This window comes from Mustela nigripes, chromosome X, assembly GCF_022355385.1.
Source record: "Mustela nigripes isolate SB6536 chromosome X, MUSNIG.SB6536, whole genome shotgun sequence".
Classification (NCBI taxonomy): domain Eukaryota; kingdom Metazoa; phylum Chordata; class Mammalia; order Carnivora; family Mustelidae; genus Mustela; species Mustela nigripes.
The window spans coordinates 12,403,903-12,421,786 of NC_081575.1; the positions used below are offsets into that span (position 1 = coordinate 12,403,903).

The 17,884-nt window shown below is 41.2% G+C and overlaps 1 protein-coding gene across 5 annotated transcripts in view; it reads left to right on the forward strand.

Moving 5' to 3' along the window:
* ATP11C (ATPase phospholipid transporting 11C) overlaps positions 1-17,884 on the forward strand; it is a 183,926-nt gene that overhangs the window by 62,819 nt on the left and 103,223 nt on the right. For 4 of the 5 annotated variants that reach the window (XM_059384665.1, XM_059384663.1, XM_059384661.1 and 1 more), the window contains exon 1: positions 12,997-13,081. The exons of the other annotated variant lie outside the window; for it this stretch is intronic. In XM_059384665.1, coding sequence (XP_059240648.1) covers positions 13,046-13,081 — 36 coding nt within the window. In that variant the 5' untranslated portion in view covers positions 12,997-13,045. Of the gene's footprint in view, positions 1-12,996; positions 13,082-17,884 lie in introns of those variants that run through there. 5 annotated transcript variants of the gene reach the window in all.

Below are 17,884 nucleotides of genomic sequence, written 5' to 3' on the forward strand. Positions count from 1 at the left end.
CTTTACTTCCAACATGCACAAGCCAGTTTTGATTAGCTCTTTAATCCTGATTATCAGATGGACTTCAGTCTACTAAACCAAGTCCAGTGTTGATTATTACTGAGATTTATAGCCACCGATACCCCAAAATCTGACAGTTTAGCTGTTGAGGAATTCTGGGGGTAGGGGGTACTGTTTAAGAAAGCTAATCTTTGCCCGGTTTGTTATAGACCAGCTAACAGCTAGAGGCTGAGGTCAAGTGATATGTTCTCCTGTTACTATAAACCTTTAAATAGACATGTTTAAGACAAACTTACTTTTAAAGATCACATTAAAATGAGAAGATTCATACTGAAATTTGTAAGATCGAGATTATCACACAACAGACTGAGCAGTCTGTGGTGGCCCCAACTTCCCTCTTGCTGTGGGAGTTTCTTCAACTTAATTATTCCCAGAGCAAATCCATTCAAACATCAAAAATCAATGGGACAGCCTATTTGACAAGCATAAGCATGTTTTAAAAATGTTTTCAAAGATTTGTAAAGATTAACTGTTAAACACATTAATGAAAAAGCAGAAATATTTATGGTGATTTATCTAAAGCTCACTTTTTTTTTTTTTTTAAAAAGAAGGAGAGGGTTTGGAGAGGATTTTAAGCAGGCTCCATGCCCTGCACAGAGCCCGACTCTGGGCTTCAGCCCCCACCCATGAAATCATGCCGAGCCGAAACGAAGAGTCAGATGCTTAACTGACTGGGCCACATAGGCGCCCCAGATTCTCGAAATCTCTTAAGAGCAAAAGGTTAGCATAGAAATGATGGTTATTGGGGCGCCTGGGTGGCTCAGTGGGTTAAAGCCTCTGCCTTCGGCTGAGGTCATGATCTCAGGGTCTTGGGATCGAGCCCCGCATCAGGCTCTCTGCTCAGCAGGGAGCCTGCTTCCCCCGGCCCTGCCTGCTTCTCTGCCTGCCTCTCTGCCTTCTTGTGATCTCTGTCAAATAAATAAATAAATAAAAATCTTAAAAAAAAAAAAGTGATGGTAATCACGGTGCCTAGCTCTTTTGATCTCTTCAAATATTTGTTCCAATTTTAGAAAAGGATAGACCTTTGGTTCAGGGGATCTCCCCCTCTGCACGTATTATTTCATTTATTGTGAAGGAGCAGTGGGAGAAGGTGAATGTCTGAGGCCAGCTGTTTCCGCATCTAAACCTGTGGCCCTCTCTTTGTCCACAGCAGCTAGCTGCTCCCAACCACCTCCTCCTGCCCTTTAGTTAGGAGCATCAGGACGAGATCGGAGGTTTTCTGTGTTTGTGCCTTCCTCTCCCTCTCAGCGCCCAGCCTTCCCCGCACTGCAGGTGATGCAGAGCCGTGTGCCGTTTCATAGCTGTGTGCCGTTTCATAGCTGTGTACGTTTAATTACACTTGCTGTTTATTTCTGCTTTTAACCTAGTGCTTAAGCCAGAGCCCTCCACTCTCTGATACTCCCTGAATTCCAACCGGAAGCTGAGTCATTTACTATAACCTTTGAGGAGCCTTTTGCAGTTGGTTTTAATTCTTTTTGCAAGCATATTGAATCACATGCAGGTCTTCTAGTTCCATTGAAATCCTAAGTAAAGTCAAAATGTACTATTCTGCTTTATGCTTATATGCTAATTAGGTGTTATCTGGTCAGTGTGGCATAGGTCACTTAAATATCCGTGATCACTTTGGTTTTATAAGCATGCTTTCTTTCTCTCTGCTGGCATTTTACAAAGATTGTATCTCTCTTTTTATTCTGGTTATGAAGACTTTCCCATTGATTTCATCTGTGCCACTGCATTGCACAATAACCCTGCAGATACATTTCAGGTATTTGTATTAGGATTACATCTTTGTTACGTTGACATGTTTTATCTGTGTTGGAAGCAACTGGTTCATGGCAGCAAAGGAATTTGCTATTTCCCTCTGCTATAGTAACAGCACCTAGGGGCGCCTGGGTGGCTCAGTCGTTAAGTGTCTGCTTTCAGCTCAGGTCAGGATCCCAGGGTCCTGGAATGGAGCTCCATGGTCGGCTTCCTGCTCAGCGGAAAGCCTGCTTCTCCCTCTCCCACTCCCTGGGTTTGTGTTCCGTCTCTCTCGCTGTGTCCTTCTTTGTCAAGTAAAAAACTAAAATCTTTAAAAACAAAATAAAATAAAAGAAATAATAGCAACTAACATTTGAGTAGTGTTTGAAGGCACTTAGTTGTCTCATAAATTAACAGCATCATTCCATTTTATACAGATAGGGAAACTGAGATAAAATGTGATTAAGAAATTTGCCCAAGGTCACTTAATCTAGTACGGGGCAGAACTAGGATTTGAACCCAGATACCTGGCTCTGGAACTGTGCACACCCAGCCAGTATGCACATCTTCCTTCCTCATCTCTTGTAATACTACTTTGAAACCACTTGGTAATTGCCAGGCGCTCTCAAAGAAGGTCATTACAGTGGAGAGTGTCAAAGTGCCCTCTGATTTTTGAATATCAAAAATAGTCCCATTAGAAGATACTTCAAAAATTCTCCAATATAGGGGCACCTTGGTGGCTCAGTGGGTTAAGCCTCTGCCTTCAGCTCAGGTCAGCTCAGGTCATGATCCCAAGGTCCTGGGATCGAGCCCCACATCATGCTCGCTGCTCAGCGGGGAGCCTGCTTCCCCCTCTCACTCTGCCTGCCTCTCTGCGTACTTGTGGTCTCTCTCTGTCAAGTAAATAAATAAAATCTTAAAAAAAAAAAGAATATACTTAAGAGAGAGTTAAACTTTGAGACACTAGCCTTGATCACATTACTTTCTTATCTCAGTTCCTAACTTGGTGATCCTTGGTGATCTCAAATGGCTCTAAATGATATACTGATTTTGGGGCCAGGCTGTTTAAATGATGAACCATGCCTGTTTGTAATCCTCCTGTCACTCTGTCCATCTATTTTTCTATCCATTTACAGAATTCTTCATCTCTATAACACACTTAGGTGTTGCTTTTCCTTATTGAGGAAGCAAATCACAAATGTATACTAGCAGAATAAGACAAAGAGCTCCAAGAACCAGCGGGTAATCACCTTGAGGGGGAAGCCAGTATGTAAAGGTTTGCCAATTTTATGTACCCACAGCCCTCCATATGCCACAGGGTATCTTGATTAGACCGCCGAGTTTGGCACAGTTGAACCTTCAGTTGACTTTCAGGGAGACTCAGGAGGGTGATTTCCGTCCAGGGGAATAGCAGTTGGGAAGAAACTGAAATAATAAGAGAGAGAATGAGGAGGTAGACCAGTTTGGTAGGAACAGAGCCGCCTTTTCCCAGATTACCAGTAGAAAATGTAGTTGTAATGGATGGGAAAGTCAGGCTTGTGTTAGAGAAGCCCTGAAACCAAGCACAGTATGTGACTAAAAAGAAAATCCTCTTGTCATGGTATCCAGATTCTAGTTTTGGAGCGTGGCACATGTGAGGTATATAATAGGTTCAAAAATGAATTTAATCATAGTCTGGATTAAAAGATGCCAAAATTCCCCAAGGCTGTGACTTGCATTAATCTGGAAATCTTCCTGGACTAACTCTGTCTGGCCCTAGTCAGCGTCTGCATTTCAGCCAACCTTATTCTTCCTTCCTGCTTCTGTGTTTACTTAGCAGTGTGCCACATGTGGATTTACATGCTTCCTTCTCTTACGTCCTGCTTCTGTTTTCTGGTCAATCCTGTGAGATTATTTGTCAGGAATTGAGGTGTAACCCCAGCTAAGAGGTCAATGAGAGGTAACATACAGGGGACAAAGGAGCTGTATGATTGGGGTGGGGTGAACTCCAGTCTGCCCCTGCTTGCTGACTGATGACCTCCCATGGTGGCAAATGGTTGACTAGCAGGGTGGCAGGGGTAAGATTAGTAACCTTGGAGGGGTCAGGAAGAGCGTATGGGATTTCAGACGTGCTCATGTATTTTGGGCAAGGCAAGCTATGTGGGGACCTAGGGAGCCTTGGGCTCATCTTCTTTGAGTTATAACCTGAGATTTCCCAGTCTCAGAAATAGAGTTAGCTAGGGGAAATAGGAAGAGAGAAGGATTTTCCTTAGGGAAATTACCACTTTGTTTGTTTGAGCATAATCAGGAGAAGGCCCCCCCACCCCCCCACCCCGCGAGAAGCAGATTCCCTGCTGAGCGCAGAGCCTAATGCAGGGCTGATTCCAGGATGCTGAGATCATGATCAAGCCCAAGGCAGATGCTGAATCAACTGAACCACCCAGGCACCCCTGGGGAAATTGCCACTTACCCCCCCCCCCCGCCAAATATATGTATCTTACTAGGTTCCATTATTTGTCAGCTCCAGAGCATTTAACCGTTTTGGTTTTTTTTTTTTTGTTTGTTTGTTTTTTGCTTTTTGCCTTTTGCTTTTTCTGCTATCAGAATGGCTAAAAATTTTTGAAATCTACCACTCGTGTGTTTGAGTTTTCTACAAAAGATCCACTGTAGTCTCAGCATAGGAATAGCAAAAACTAAAGGGAGAAAATTCACTAGGTTGTTTTTTTTTTTTTTTAGTATTGATTGAAAGGAGAGATTTTCCGTATGGCTGTGCTGCCCTTGAATGTTGGGCTTTCATCTTCTTATTTAAAGTTTCATTGGAACAAATAGATTTCTTTCCCAGCCCATTGTACCAATAGCCATATAATCTGAAAACTCTGAAAAAGAAAAAAAGAGCTAGCTAGCCCTGGTTTTCACTTGGAGTAGGGTATCTGGATTTTGTGGGGATTTCTCAGTAGTGTTCTTTAAGACTGGAAGTGATGATCCAAGAAATAGTGGTGCTGGTTACAAGCTGTTGTTTACTTACTTACTTATTTATTTTTAAAGATTTTATTTATTTATTTGACAGAGAGAGGGAGATCACAAGTAGGCAGAGCAGCAGGCAGAGAGGAGGAAGCAGGCTCCTCGCCGAGCAGAGAGCCCGATGTGGGGCTTGATCCCAGGACTCCAAGATCATGACCTGAGCCAAAGGCAGCAGCTTAGCCCACTGAGCCACCCAGGCATCCCTGTTGTTTACTTATTTATTAGTAAACCCTTTATGCAAGCTTCATTACAGATTATTATATCAAATACTATATAAATAATATGTTAGTCATTGAGATGTTATTTTTAAAATGCAGTTAATTTTCACTTCCCGGAAGCACAGGGATAATATTGTATAAATGTACTTTGACAGCTTTAGCAGAATCTTTTTTGTGTAGAACTTACAGTATGTTAGTGATACTTCTCTGTGCTCTTCCTGCAGAGAAATCAATACTGCAGAACACACCCTGCCCCAGTGTATGATTATTAAATGAGGTAGATTTGAAAAGAGAACAGTGCGTGGCAGGCTGATTTGAATTGTGTTTGTCTTGGACCTAGCCTCTGTTCCACAGCACATACTAGCTATGATGGGCCCTCCTGAAAACCCTTTACAACTTGTCCTTGTACATTATGGCAGGTCATATTCATGGAAGTCAAAGTAATATAAGTCTAATCTGATTTTCTTTACAGAAACAATATTACATTGAGGATTATATTCCTGGCCTGATGCCTGACTTTTTTTTTTTTTTAAACAGAAATGACCATAACCACCATTTTTAATCAACTGTTTAATCATCTGGAATTGATGAATCTGAATACTGCTCTGCATCAAATTGACTGAAGCATATATAAATCAGTTAACAAAGCATCACAATAACCAGTCACATTAAATTATGTTTAATGAGCTTGTGTCAGTAGACTGTACAAAGTTCTTATTGTCACAATCACGGCCTTGTTTTTATTGAAACTAATCAGAAGATTTAAGAAAACGCACTTTCTGCAAAGTCAAGGAATTCACAAAGGATTTCTTTGGCAGGATGTTGGAGGAGAATTTTGGGGAGACTTGGGAGTTAGGGCTTTTTGAAAAGCTGAGTTGAGATTTTCTTTTGGCTTTGTTCATTGTAAATCCTCTGTAGCAGACATAGATTTTTGGAGAAAAGGTCTCTTCATTGGAGTTGCCGTCAGGGAAGGCTTTTAGGACAAAGTGACGGTTGAGAGGTCTGACGGGTGACTGCAGGTTAAGAAGGTACAGGAGCGAGGGAAGGGTATTCGATGTGGGCTGGGAGCCCCGGAGCAGGAAGGAAGGCCAGGGCGCTAGAACAGAGAAAACAAGGCAGAGAGGCTTGGAGCTCAACAAGGTCAGTGGAAGGATTTTCATTTTCAGTTTTAAGATCAGTGGGAAGCTGTTAGAGCAGGGACTGAAGGAGCAGTCTATCTGATCAGCCTTGTCGTGTGCTGGTGGTCACGTGGCCCTGGCTGGGTCAGCTCTCCCACGCAGCACAGCCATCATTCCTGCTACTTGGCTGATCTGTGTAAGTATTTGGATAGTGGTTAATATCTAGTTTCCCCCACTACATTCCAAGCTCCTTGTGGGCAGGAATGGTGTCAATTTTTTTTTATTCGTCACTTTATCTACAGTATTGTGCATAGTAGGGACTCAAGTAAATATGGTTGAATGGAGACATCAACTGTATTAATAGTTTTGCCTCATGACTTGCTATAAGTTGGTACTTTTTTTTTTTACTGTGGTGCAATTCACATAACATAAAATTAATAATTTTAAAAACGATTCAGTGGCGTTTAGTACATTCACACGTGATACCACCAAAACCATCCTGTTCTGTAGCATTTTCTTCACCTCAAAAGGAAACTTCATAACCATTAAGTGGTCACTCCCCAGTCTGCCTTCCTTCCAGCTCCTGACAAGTACCAACTTGCTTTCTGTTTCTATGGATTTACCTATTCTGAATATTTTATATAAATGGAATCCTACAGTGTGTGACCTTTTGTGTCTGGCTTCTCTCGCTTAGCATAATGTTGATCAGGTTCCTTCCTGTTGGGTCGCGTGCATCAGTAGTTGATTCCTTTTTACGCCTGAATAGTATTCCACCGGGTAGACAGACCACACTTGGTTTATCCACGCATCTGTTGGTAGATATTTGAGTGGCTTCCACTTTTTGACTCCACTGTAGATAGTGCTGCTCTAAACATCAGTGCAGAAGTTTTTGTTTGAACACCTGTCTCCGTTCTTTTGGGGTATACATGTAAGAGTAAACTTGCTGGCTCATGATAATTCCTTGTTTAGCTTTTTGATGAACCACCAGACTGTTTTCCACAGAGGCTGAACAATGAGTGATTTTGCATTTTTACCAGCAGTGTATGGGAGTTCCAATATCTTCACATCCTCACCAACACTTTTTATTTTCTGTGTGTTTTTAAAATTCCAGCCATCTTAGAAGAATGTCACCTTTAAAATACATGAATGGGGACACCTGGGTAGCACAATCAGTTAAATGTCTATCTTCAGCTCAGGTTGTGATCTCTGGGTCCTGGGATCGAGCCCCATGTCTCAGACTCCCTGCTGAGAGGAGAGACTGCTTCTCTCTTTCCCTCTTACCCCCTCCCCCACTGCTTGTGTTCTCTCTCTCTCAGATAAATAAAATCTAATTTAATTAATCATATGCATGAATGAACCTCCCCTTATTCACAGTATTTCATTCTTTGATACCATATCACATTGTTGCTCAATATTATGAAAAGTTACAGTGACACTCAGGTGCACACTGGACTGAATTGGATTCTAAATCCATAAAATCACTGTCCTGACATCATTCTGGTACATTGCCTTCTAAGAAAAGCTTGCAGCTATTAGGAGAACCCCACCTTTTCCTCTTACCCACCATTTTTAGGATCAAAGATGAGGTTTGAAAGACTAATCCTGACATCTAGAGCAATTTCTTCCTTCTGAATATATGTGGTGCTTTAAAACTCTTCTGTTGGAGGTGTCTTTTGAGAGTTGCATTGAGAATGATGAGGAAGCCCTGTGCAATCTTAATGGAAGAATGTTCTCATCACCGATAATTTCTTTTGGTTTGACCCATTTATATTTCTATCCATTTCCTTGCTCTTTCCCTTTATTCCTTTTTTTTTTTTTTTTTTTTTTTTGAAAGCTAACTGTGCCCCGCGCCCAACGAAGAACTGTACCTGCTTGCCTCCCTCTGGAAGCCAAACAAGAATAGAAGCAGGCCATCTTAGAATACTCACACTGTAAGATTATTCCTGCCCATCCATGGTCACCAGTCCACCAATAGTAGTGCTAACATGTGCAGATGCCCTTGAACTTACAACCTTCCAGAGTCCTCTGTGTTCTCTGTTGGGTTCTGCCAATTTCCTGCCCTTACCTAATGCTATAATTGTTTTCTCTTTGTTGGTGTTTAGAAGGTTTTACATCGTGTCTGAGTTTACAAGATAGAATAAGAAGAGACTTAGAAATGTATGAACACATTTGCGTACACATACGCCTTTTATAATGCGAAGTAAAGTGAAATGCATTGCAGTCAGGAGAATTGAGTCTTTGTGCACATTTGATTACCCAGTCCTCGTCGGGACTAATCTGCTGTGTTCCACTGAGCAACAGTCACTTAATGCTACAACCACTGTGCCGTTTCATGATTTAACTAAAAGCATTTTTCCTGTTCAAAGCTTGCCAGGTATTTTTAATGTTGGCTGTAAAATTCTTCTAATTGTTCTCAATACCCCCTGTGTGTGCTTTGGAAATATCTCACTGCTATTTTCAATTATGTACTTGAACAGAGCCTCAAATTACTGTTTGTCCTGTTTGGTAAAAAACAAAACAAAAAAATGTTTGGTCTGGGGGTGGTATGACCTTCAGTATGAGGTTTAGTGCTCATTTTTGAGAAGTCATACATTTTGAATGTGTCCGCTCTAATAAAAATTCTTTCAAGTGGTTTTCTATCTCTGCGTGTGTTTCATTTTCTAGTAAAAATCCTTCGTACAAGTAAAATTTGTAATTCTAAGTGGTTCATTAATTTTTTAAATTGTTCTTAATGGTGGTTAATCCTAAACTGTTTTAACTTGAGGTTGTTTGTACCCTGACTGCCATGGCATAGAGTTCATTCTGTTTTATCAGAAGAATAAACCATTTCCCTTGGGTCACAGGCACGTTTGAGAAGGCATTCATTTTTTCATAGGTAAAGCTTCCCATTAAACAAATTGACACTGTGGTGGTTTAAATGGGCATCCTTAAAGCCCCAAAAAAGCTAATGTACCTTTTAGTATACCGAAATTAGCACCCCGAAGGCAGGGGAGCCTTTCTTTGTTCTTGGTGACTTGTGTTTCCTTTATTTATTCTTCCTTTTCTACTTAGAAGCCTATGAATAAATTTCGTCCCGAATACATTATTTTCTCATGTGCATTGGCTTGTAAATTACTCCTTATCCTCAAACAAGGGATCTCTTTCCCACCCTTAAACAGTTTGTTTGTTTGTTTGTTTGGGTCCAGGCTGAAACAGGTGGCAAATGATACAACATCCAAAACCACATTTCCTGTTTTATTGCTCGAAATCTGGCCCCGATTCCCCTGTATCTTTTTAGATTACTCAGTCAAGCTCTCCTTGAGTTGCCTAGGAAAACATCAGTTCTCGGACTTCTCCAAGACACACACAGGCTAATCGGTAGAAGGCAATTAGAACCAAGATATCCTGGTTTCTTGCCTCTTAGAGTTAAGCCTTAGAAGCAGAAGCACCCACTTGGGATCATGGCCAAACGCTTAATTTCCCTTATCTATTTTTGGCCTACATGGAGAGAAGTTGTCACGGGTTTAACAATTATCTCACCTCATATTCTTGAGTGCCTTGCGATATTACTGATTGTGAAGAGGTAAGAAATATATTAGAATAGCATCGCCCAGGGGCACCTGGGCAGTGCAGTGGGTTAAGCATCCGACTCTTAGTTTCAGCTCAGGTCATGATCCCAGGGTTGTGAGATCGAGTGCCACGTTGGGCCCCATCTCTTCTTGGGGTCTGCTTGAGATTCTCTCTCCCTCTTCCCTTCCCACTCATGTGCGCTCACTCCTGCTCTAAAATAAATCAATCTTTTAAAAAAAGAAAGAAAGAAAAAGGAATAGCACTGCCCGGGAGGCAGGATTCAGGAGCAGCCTTTCCCTGCTGCCCAGAGGTTTTCTGAGGAACCTCATTATTGTCGCATGCTGTGCGTTTTGGGAAGCCTTGTGTCATAGATTCTGATATTCTTCCAGTCCCTCTTATAGTGGCACTCCTAGTTGGTACTACCCAAAGGCATATTAAAATTTCACAAATCTGGGGCACCTGCGTGGCTCGGTTGAATGGGCGACTACCTTCGGCTCAGGTCATGATCCCAGGGTCGTGGGAATCAAGCTCCCTGCTCAGTGGGGAGCCTGCTTCTCCCACTCCCTCTGCTGCTCTGCCTGCTTGTGTCTCTCGCTCTCTCTGTCAAATAAAGAAATAAAATCTTAAAAAAAAAATTTCACAAGTCAGGGAGCCTGGGTTACTCAGTCGGTTAAGTTTCCAACGGACTCTTGATTTTGGCTCAAGTCATGGTCTTAGGGTTGTGAGATGGAGCCCTGAGTCAGGCTTCACACTGTTAGCTGAAGATTCATTCTCTCACTGTCTCCCTCTCCCCTCCTTGTCCCCTCCCTCCCCCTAAAATTTTTTTCAAAAATCAATTTTTATTATACACAAACAATAATACACATGAATAATACAGTGAAGCCATTAAAAAATGAAGTATTTGGTGTGGTCTTTCTTAAATATACTGAAAGTTAGACATTATGCTTCGAACATATTGCTAATTTCTGGTAAGTCTTTTTAGGTTTTAGGAATAATTTTTTTTTATGTTTTAGGAATATATTTTAGGAATAATTACAGGTCACCTGTTAAATTTATAGCAGCACCCAATCTTTGTAGTGCACAGCAGCTTCGAATCTACAGCTTTTGGGAGGGAAGAAGGGAGATTTAGAGACAAGCATCAGAAGTTCCAAGAAAGTTCCCAAGTGACTGTTGTGCTCTGCCTCAAAGGGAGAGATGATTTGCTAGTTTTACAGCCGTGACGGCAGATCAACAATTCCAAAGGACGAATGGCTTATCTTATAGACGGCAGTCTCCGGGGACTCCTTGAGTGGCCCTCACTAGTGGGCAAACGTGCCACCTGACAACCTCCCTGGCCACCTGCAGTCCTCTCCATGCATGCTAAGGAACAGTGTTTTCAGCGCCAAGCACTCTCTGCCAGTGGGCCATAATTCACCCTGTCCCTTTGTATAGGGGTGACCTCAGATCAGAATTGCTTATGCGTCTTCCATAGAGCCAGAAACTTTCTTGCTGGAACAAGGTGAAAATAACACATTTACACTTGAATTATGTTGAGGCCATTGCCTAGTTCTATGCTGCTGACCCGGTTCCTGGAATTTTAATATTCACATAGTTGGTTAGTAACTGCAAGCTTCATCCTCTTAAGTAAATAGCCTTTACAGTCTTTTTAAAGTGATCTCTGGGTGTTTTGTTAATCCTACAATAAGCAGTCTTTTAAGTTCTTTGACCTTCTTTTACTCTTTTTTTTGGGGGGGGTACCTTCTTTTACTCTTAAGAAAGTGGAGGCTCACCTGTAAGTTGTAGGTACGTAATAAGGTGTATAGTATAAGCATAGGTATCAACAGTACTTCCCAGGGTCACATCTTTACTGCTTCACCTATTCCCTCCAAACCTTACCCTAAAGGCTTTCAGCTATAGGGAAGGTGCTGTTTTCAAAAACAGACTTCTTTAAAGACATTGTTATTTGAGCCCAGAAGTTGCCACCAGAACATGGTTCAATGGAAGGCTAGAGATACTGCATGGTGGAAAGGACTACCTTTGTGAGGCTTGAGTCACAACTCAGGCCCTCTTGGTTGTTATTCAGCTCATTCTTCCTCCACAATGGAAGCTTGTTTTTTACTTACCTCTTTTGTTGGGAATGTCAAAATAACAGGTATAGCCTGGGTGTGCTATTTAAACTGATTACATTTACATCCTGGACATTTATTTTCTAGCCAGTTTGCTTTCTGTATAATATTTAACAATACTGCATTCATTGGTTCCACTGGACATACTCCAGCATGCATTTGAACTGTTAGATCTTTCTAGAAACTTACTCTCATCTTTATAATAATGATGCTATCATTGAAATGGGAGATAAAACCATGTTTGGGGCATCAGGCACCTCTTCTACAATGTTTTGTTGTTGTTGTTGTTTTTGTTTTGTTTTGTTTTTTGTTTCTTTGTTTTTGTTTTTGTTGTGTTGTTTTGCTCTGCCAAGGTTTATATCTTCCTACACTGTAATGAAAATTCTTCTCTGGCGACCTAGAAAGTGATATTTGGATGAGAATTTGTCTCTTCTAGGTAGATATTGGTAAAGGCATTTTTCACCATAATGTCCAGTGGTTCCTTTCCTAACCATTTTTGGGCGTTACTGTTTGCTGCTGAGATAAAGCTGCCTCGCCTGCGAGATCTCTAAAAAGTGATAAAAAAAAAAAATCCTTGAGCCCTAAGGGACTTCACAAAAACCTTCTGTTTAGGCCATATGAATATTTTGCTATACATTTTTGAAGCTTCAGGGTACAGTAATAGTGACTCTCTGGTATGGGGTGACTCAGTGTATCATAGTGAATGCCTAGGTTGTATCTCTTCCTCTTAAACTATTTACCTGACTAAAACCCAAAGTTCAACTGAACTTTTGTAAAAAGTTTTTTTTTGTTTGTTCCAGTTCTTCTCATAGTCCATCAACTGTAGGCATGGGTTAGAAGAGAACTTTACAAGATGAGGAGAAAATGCTATGTGGCACAAGATGCTAGTCGTTTTATTTTTCATTTTTTTAACTTTTTGTGATACTAGTCTTTTTCAATGATTTTTAAAATCCAAAGTTACAAAGGCGAATCACGTGTTTGGAGAAGAGTAACAAAAAAGATGTCAAACAGTGTGATAACAGAGGCCAGGACACCAGCGTGTTGCTTCCAAGTCTTAAGGAACAAACCAGCTTTCTAGTGCTTGCTTTGCCGCCTCCCTTGGAGGTACAGAAACTTGCAAGCCACAGTTGGCTGTCTTCCCGAATTCTGAGAAACTTTGCAAGGATCACAGGGGTTGGCACAAGTTGCTTGATAATCTGCGGCGTTTCCTCTGCGTTTTAGCTGCCTTTGTGTTAGCAAATTTTCACACGTCGGTATGCAGATGGTCACATCTTTCCCTCCTGCCTCTGAGGTTTGTGATCTATATTTTATTCTGATCTCTTTTCAGCTAGGTTGGGCTTTGAGGTCTTGGGGACTTACTGCTTTCTATTTGCATATACATTTTTATCCATTTCCCCAGGGCTATGGTAAATGCTTTGCAGGGTTATCAGTCAATCGTTCCTAACCTTATAAATTAGGTACCTCTCTGTTGAGATTTTTTTTTTAAGTTTGTGAAGTGTTCGGAATGCAAGGTAGTATGTAGCCGTGGATACTGAAAGTGGAAAATAACTTCTCCAGGCTTAACCTGTATGGTGAGTTCATCTCGAGTTTGTGTGCATATTGTCAGGCTCTAGGTTAGAGAAATACTGTCGACAAGGAAAGCGGGGCTGCTGAGCCCCCGTCCGAACTTAGGGAATCTCCGGTTACTTTCTGTAAATGGAACAATCTTTGAGTCATTAAGAAAATTCCTGTTAGAGTGTTGAATTACTAAATGCTTACAGCAGTTTTGATCTATCGATTATTAGCCATCCTAAAGACAGCTATATTTCATCTTCAGGGTCACATTTTTGTAGCCCTGAGGCTCTTGGAGTAAAGGCGAGGTGGGGAGGGGTATCAGATTGAAAACATGTAGAATTGATTTTCCCCAGTGAAATTAACCTGCTCAGTGGATTTAGATAATCAAAGTCTAACTCTTGAGTTTCCAATCAAGGCATTGTTTGTACCTAAGTCTTAAGCATTGTGATTGCTGATTGAGGTTTTTGGTTTTGTGGGGTTTCGTATCCATTTCCTGTAGGAGATTCTGTTCTGTTAAATGTGCTGATATCAGGAATTCCTAATTAGAGACAATCTTTGTGTCTAGGGATGTACTTTTGAGTATTCATTTGTCTTTTTTTTTTTTAAGATTTTATTTATTTATTTGACAGAGATCACAAGTAGGCAGAGTCAGACAGAGAGAAAGGAGGAAGCAGGCTCCCGGCTGAGCCAAGAGCCCGATGTGGGACTCGATCCCAGGATCCTGGGATCATGACCTGAGCCGAAGGCAGAGGCTTTAACCCACTGAGCCACCCAGGCGCCCCTTCATTTGTCTTTTGATCAGGTGGTTGAGATTTTTGGTTAATATGATCATAATCAAGCTTTAAAGGCAAGACAACACAAAGTGTCTTGTCCTGGTCTTTCTTCACTACCCCTGGCAAAGGAGAGAGACACCTCAATCACTTAAGAAGGTGCCATAAAAGCAAAATCTGAAAAGTGCAATCTTAAGGTTCCTTTTAGAGTTATGCCTATCAATTAAAGATCAAGATTATTCTCCTTGGCTTCTTGTAATGGAATGGGCTTGGAAACCTCCGCAATGTGACCACTGAGTACATTGTAGCAATTTTAACCAAGAGGCTTAATACACTGGAAATGTTCCCTGGCACTGTGGTGCTCCCTGCACCTCACCCCTCCCAACCCTGGGACAGAAATCCTGACTTTAAGGAACATTTTAGTAGTTGCCTGAAATTTGGATGAAACGCTAGTTCTTTCTTTCAATTTTGAGTGCATTTGACCTTTTTAAGACTGATTATGCTGTTCAAAAATACTAGTGCTTCAGCAAAGAAAATAGCTTTAGGGCTGGGGTGCATAGAACAGTTTTAAATCATTGCCAGGTTTTCAGAATTTTAAATAATCGGTTTCTGTTCATTTCTGAGCAGATACTTAACATTCGCTTTAATAACTCACAAAGAACAATCTAATGACCAGTAAAAATAATACTTTGGGGTTCCTGGGTGGCTCAGTGGGTTGAGTTGACTCCTGACCTAGGCTTGAGTCTCCATCTCAGTGTCGTGAGTTCAGGCCCCAGGTGGGACCCCAAGATGGTTGCAGAGCCGACTTAAAGAAAAAATTTTTTTAAGATTTTATTTATTTATTTGACAGAGATCACAAGTAGGCAGAGAGGCAGGCAGAGAGAGAGAACGAAGCAGGCTCCCTGCTGAGCAGAGAGCCCGACGACGTGAGGCTCATGTTGGGGGTCAATCCCAGGACCCTGGGATCATGACCTGAGCCGAAGGCAGAGGCTTTAACCCACTGAGCCACCCAGGGGCCCCTAAAATTTTTTTAAATATAAAAATAAACAAGTAAAAACAATGCTCTAATTGCCAGGGTTGACATCAGTGATGATTTGCTGATAACCTGAGTAGCTTTGCATCACATCAGGGCCTGTAATTTTCATTATCTGTGATAGAAATAATTGTTAGCAGATTAACCACAAGCAAAATACGTATTGAAGGGGAATCTCATTTTATGAGCAGCTTAAAATGATTGGAGGGGGCACTGTTTGAGGGTTATTTGTATGTTTATGCTGTATAAAGCTAATTGTTTAAATTATTTTAATTACTTCAGAAATGGGGGATTACGGCTGGTATATTAAAAACTCGGAGGATCTTAGTTAAGAGCAGTCACTAATTCAAAGGAGAAGATTGGATAGCCGTTTTCACAGGCATGGGGAGCTTCCAGGGAAATTAAATGTTAAATAAAAGAAAGACCGAGGCATTGGTGTTGTGTTTAAAGCCAGTGTGTGGCCAGAATTAAGAACCATTGATCTATAACTAAGTGATAAATTTTAAGTCTGCAAACACCCGGAAAGGACGGGGACATGAGCCCCGTTTTAGATTCCGTGCTAGCCTTTATAGTGACCGTCTTATATTGAGGTCTCTATTTTCTCTCGGTTCTTATTGAGTAACTAGTCTGGAGGCAATCAGGAAACAAATTATACTTTAAAAAGCTTTTTATGTGTTTTGACAAGCAAAAGCATGGGATTTTAAGATGGTACTAGTTGAATAACAGCGCCATTTCGCTGATTTTTATTAAGACACTATGTTTTGTTATAAATTACTTATCATTTTTCCCCTCTACAACAGTCAGTTTATACTGCGGAAGTATAAATCAAGGGCACAAAAGGGTGGTTTCATTTTGAGGGAAAAAATGGAATTGGTTTCTCTTTTAACTTGTATATTGTAAGTATATATTTTTAAATATTTTCCATACTTTTTATTTTAGTGTATGATGTGTCATTAAAATAGAATCCGTGCCAGCATATTTCAGTTTTTAAAAATGCCATTTCAAAGGACATTTGGATGGGAAGCAGTTCAACACAGGATCAACTCTTAATGAATTAAAATTCATTATGAGGTGGCAGGAATCATACACTCCCACTCTAGACGACATCGTGTGCCATCCAAAAGGGAAATTTTTTTTATGATTCCTACTTGGAGTTTCTCTGCCTTGGCTAAGGCACCTACCTACATTATTCACAATGACAGGAACCTAAAACCACTGTCTTAACACTCAACATTGGCAGCAAGTGGAAAATTACAGTGAAATTTACACATGAGTTCAGCGCTGCCATTTTTATGCAAACTAAACAATGTTCTAAGTTAGAGCAAATTCCACCAGAAATTGCAGGTTCTTCAGATTTTAGGGTGAAGCAGGCATGGAAAGGTCCTCTGTTTCACCCCACTCCAGCCCGTCCCAGGCAGCTGCAGACCCAAAACTGCCTTGGGCTGAAGAGACGTTGCCCCTTTTTAAAAAATGCTCAGGAGTGGATATGATACAGCTCCTCTCAGGCCCCTTTTTCATCTAACAATAATCACTGCCAGAAGCTTCCTCCCCCACCCTCCCAAACCTGCACAGCAATTTCAATCCATTTTCTCCAACTTAATAGAGATAGAGGTCACGTAGGCCTTATTTGAAGGTGATCAGAGAGATAATATATGGCAAAAGCTCTTAGTCGAACTGTAAATGCCATTCACATGTAGGGAATTCATAAAAATATTATGTGCCTGGAAAATTGTGTTAAGCTTGTTCTTTCCTTTTGTTCTCTGGAATGCCACTACCTGACAGAGAAGTTGAAGACCATTCAGAATCGCGAAACTACCAGTTCATTTTTGTTTTAAGCTAATCAGTGGCCACTGCTAACCCAGGAGAACGATCTGTGTTAGCTGTGCAGGAAACATCCCACTTCACTGACCCTCTCCCTGTTTTTCTTTTCTTCTTCCTCCTTTCAGTTTGTAGAATGATCTGAGAACTGGCATAAAAGGTAACACTTCCTTATTTACTCGGAAGCCACTTCTTTTTTTGTTAAGATTTTATTTATGTATTTGACAGAGAGAGATCACAAGTAGGCGGGGGGGGGGGGTGGCTGGGGGGGGGAGCAGGCTCCCCGCTGAGCAGAGAGCCTGATGCAAGGCTCAATCTTAGGACCCTGGGATCATGACCTGAGCCAAAGGCAGAGGCTTTAACCCACTGAGCCACCCAGGCGCCCTCGATAGCCACTTCCTGATTTTGTGAAAAACTAAACAACCATACAGATACTAAAGGTTGTAAATACATATGAATATGTATATGCAGAATTATCAAGTAATTTGACAGTTTCTGTAATTCAAGTCCGTACCTTATAAGGTTCAGGTCTGTTGTAGGGACTACAGTGAAGACCGTTACTTGCAACAGAAGGTGAGGGTAAGTGTGAAGCAGAATGAGCTATACTTCAAGGTGTATATACTTTCTGTTTACATTTTGTAAAATGGAGATTATGGAAAATTTAGTGCTCTTATCAGTAAGCCATGTTGGACCTTGTATATTACAGTTGCAAACAAAGAAGTCCGTCCCGGAATCAAAATGTGAATAGCTGCCATTTTCGTATTTTTTTAAGACTTTATTTATTAGAGGGAGAAAGAGACTGCATGCAGGAGCAGGCCGGAGGGGCAGACAGAGAGGAAGCAGCAGACTCCCCGCTGAGCAGGGAGTGCAATGCAGGGTTCCATCTTACAACCCATGAGGTCATGACCTGAGCCACCCA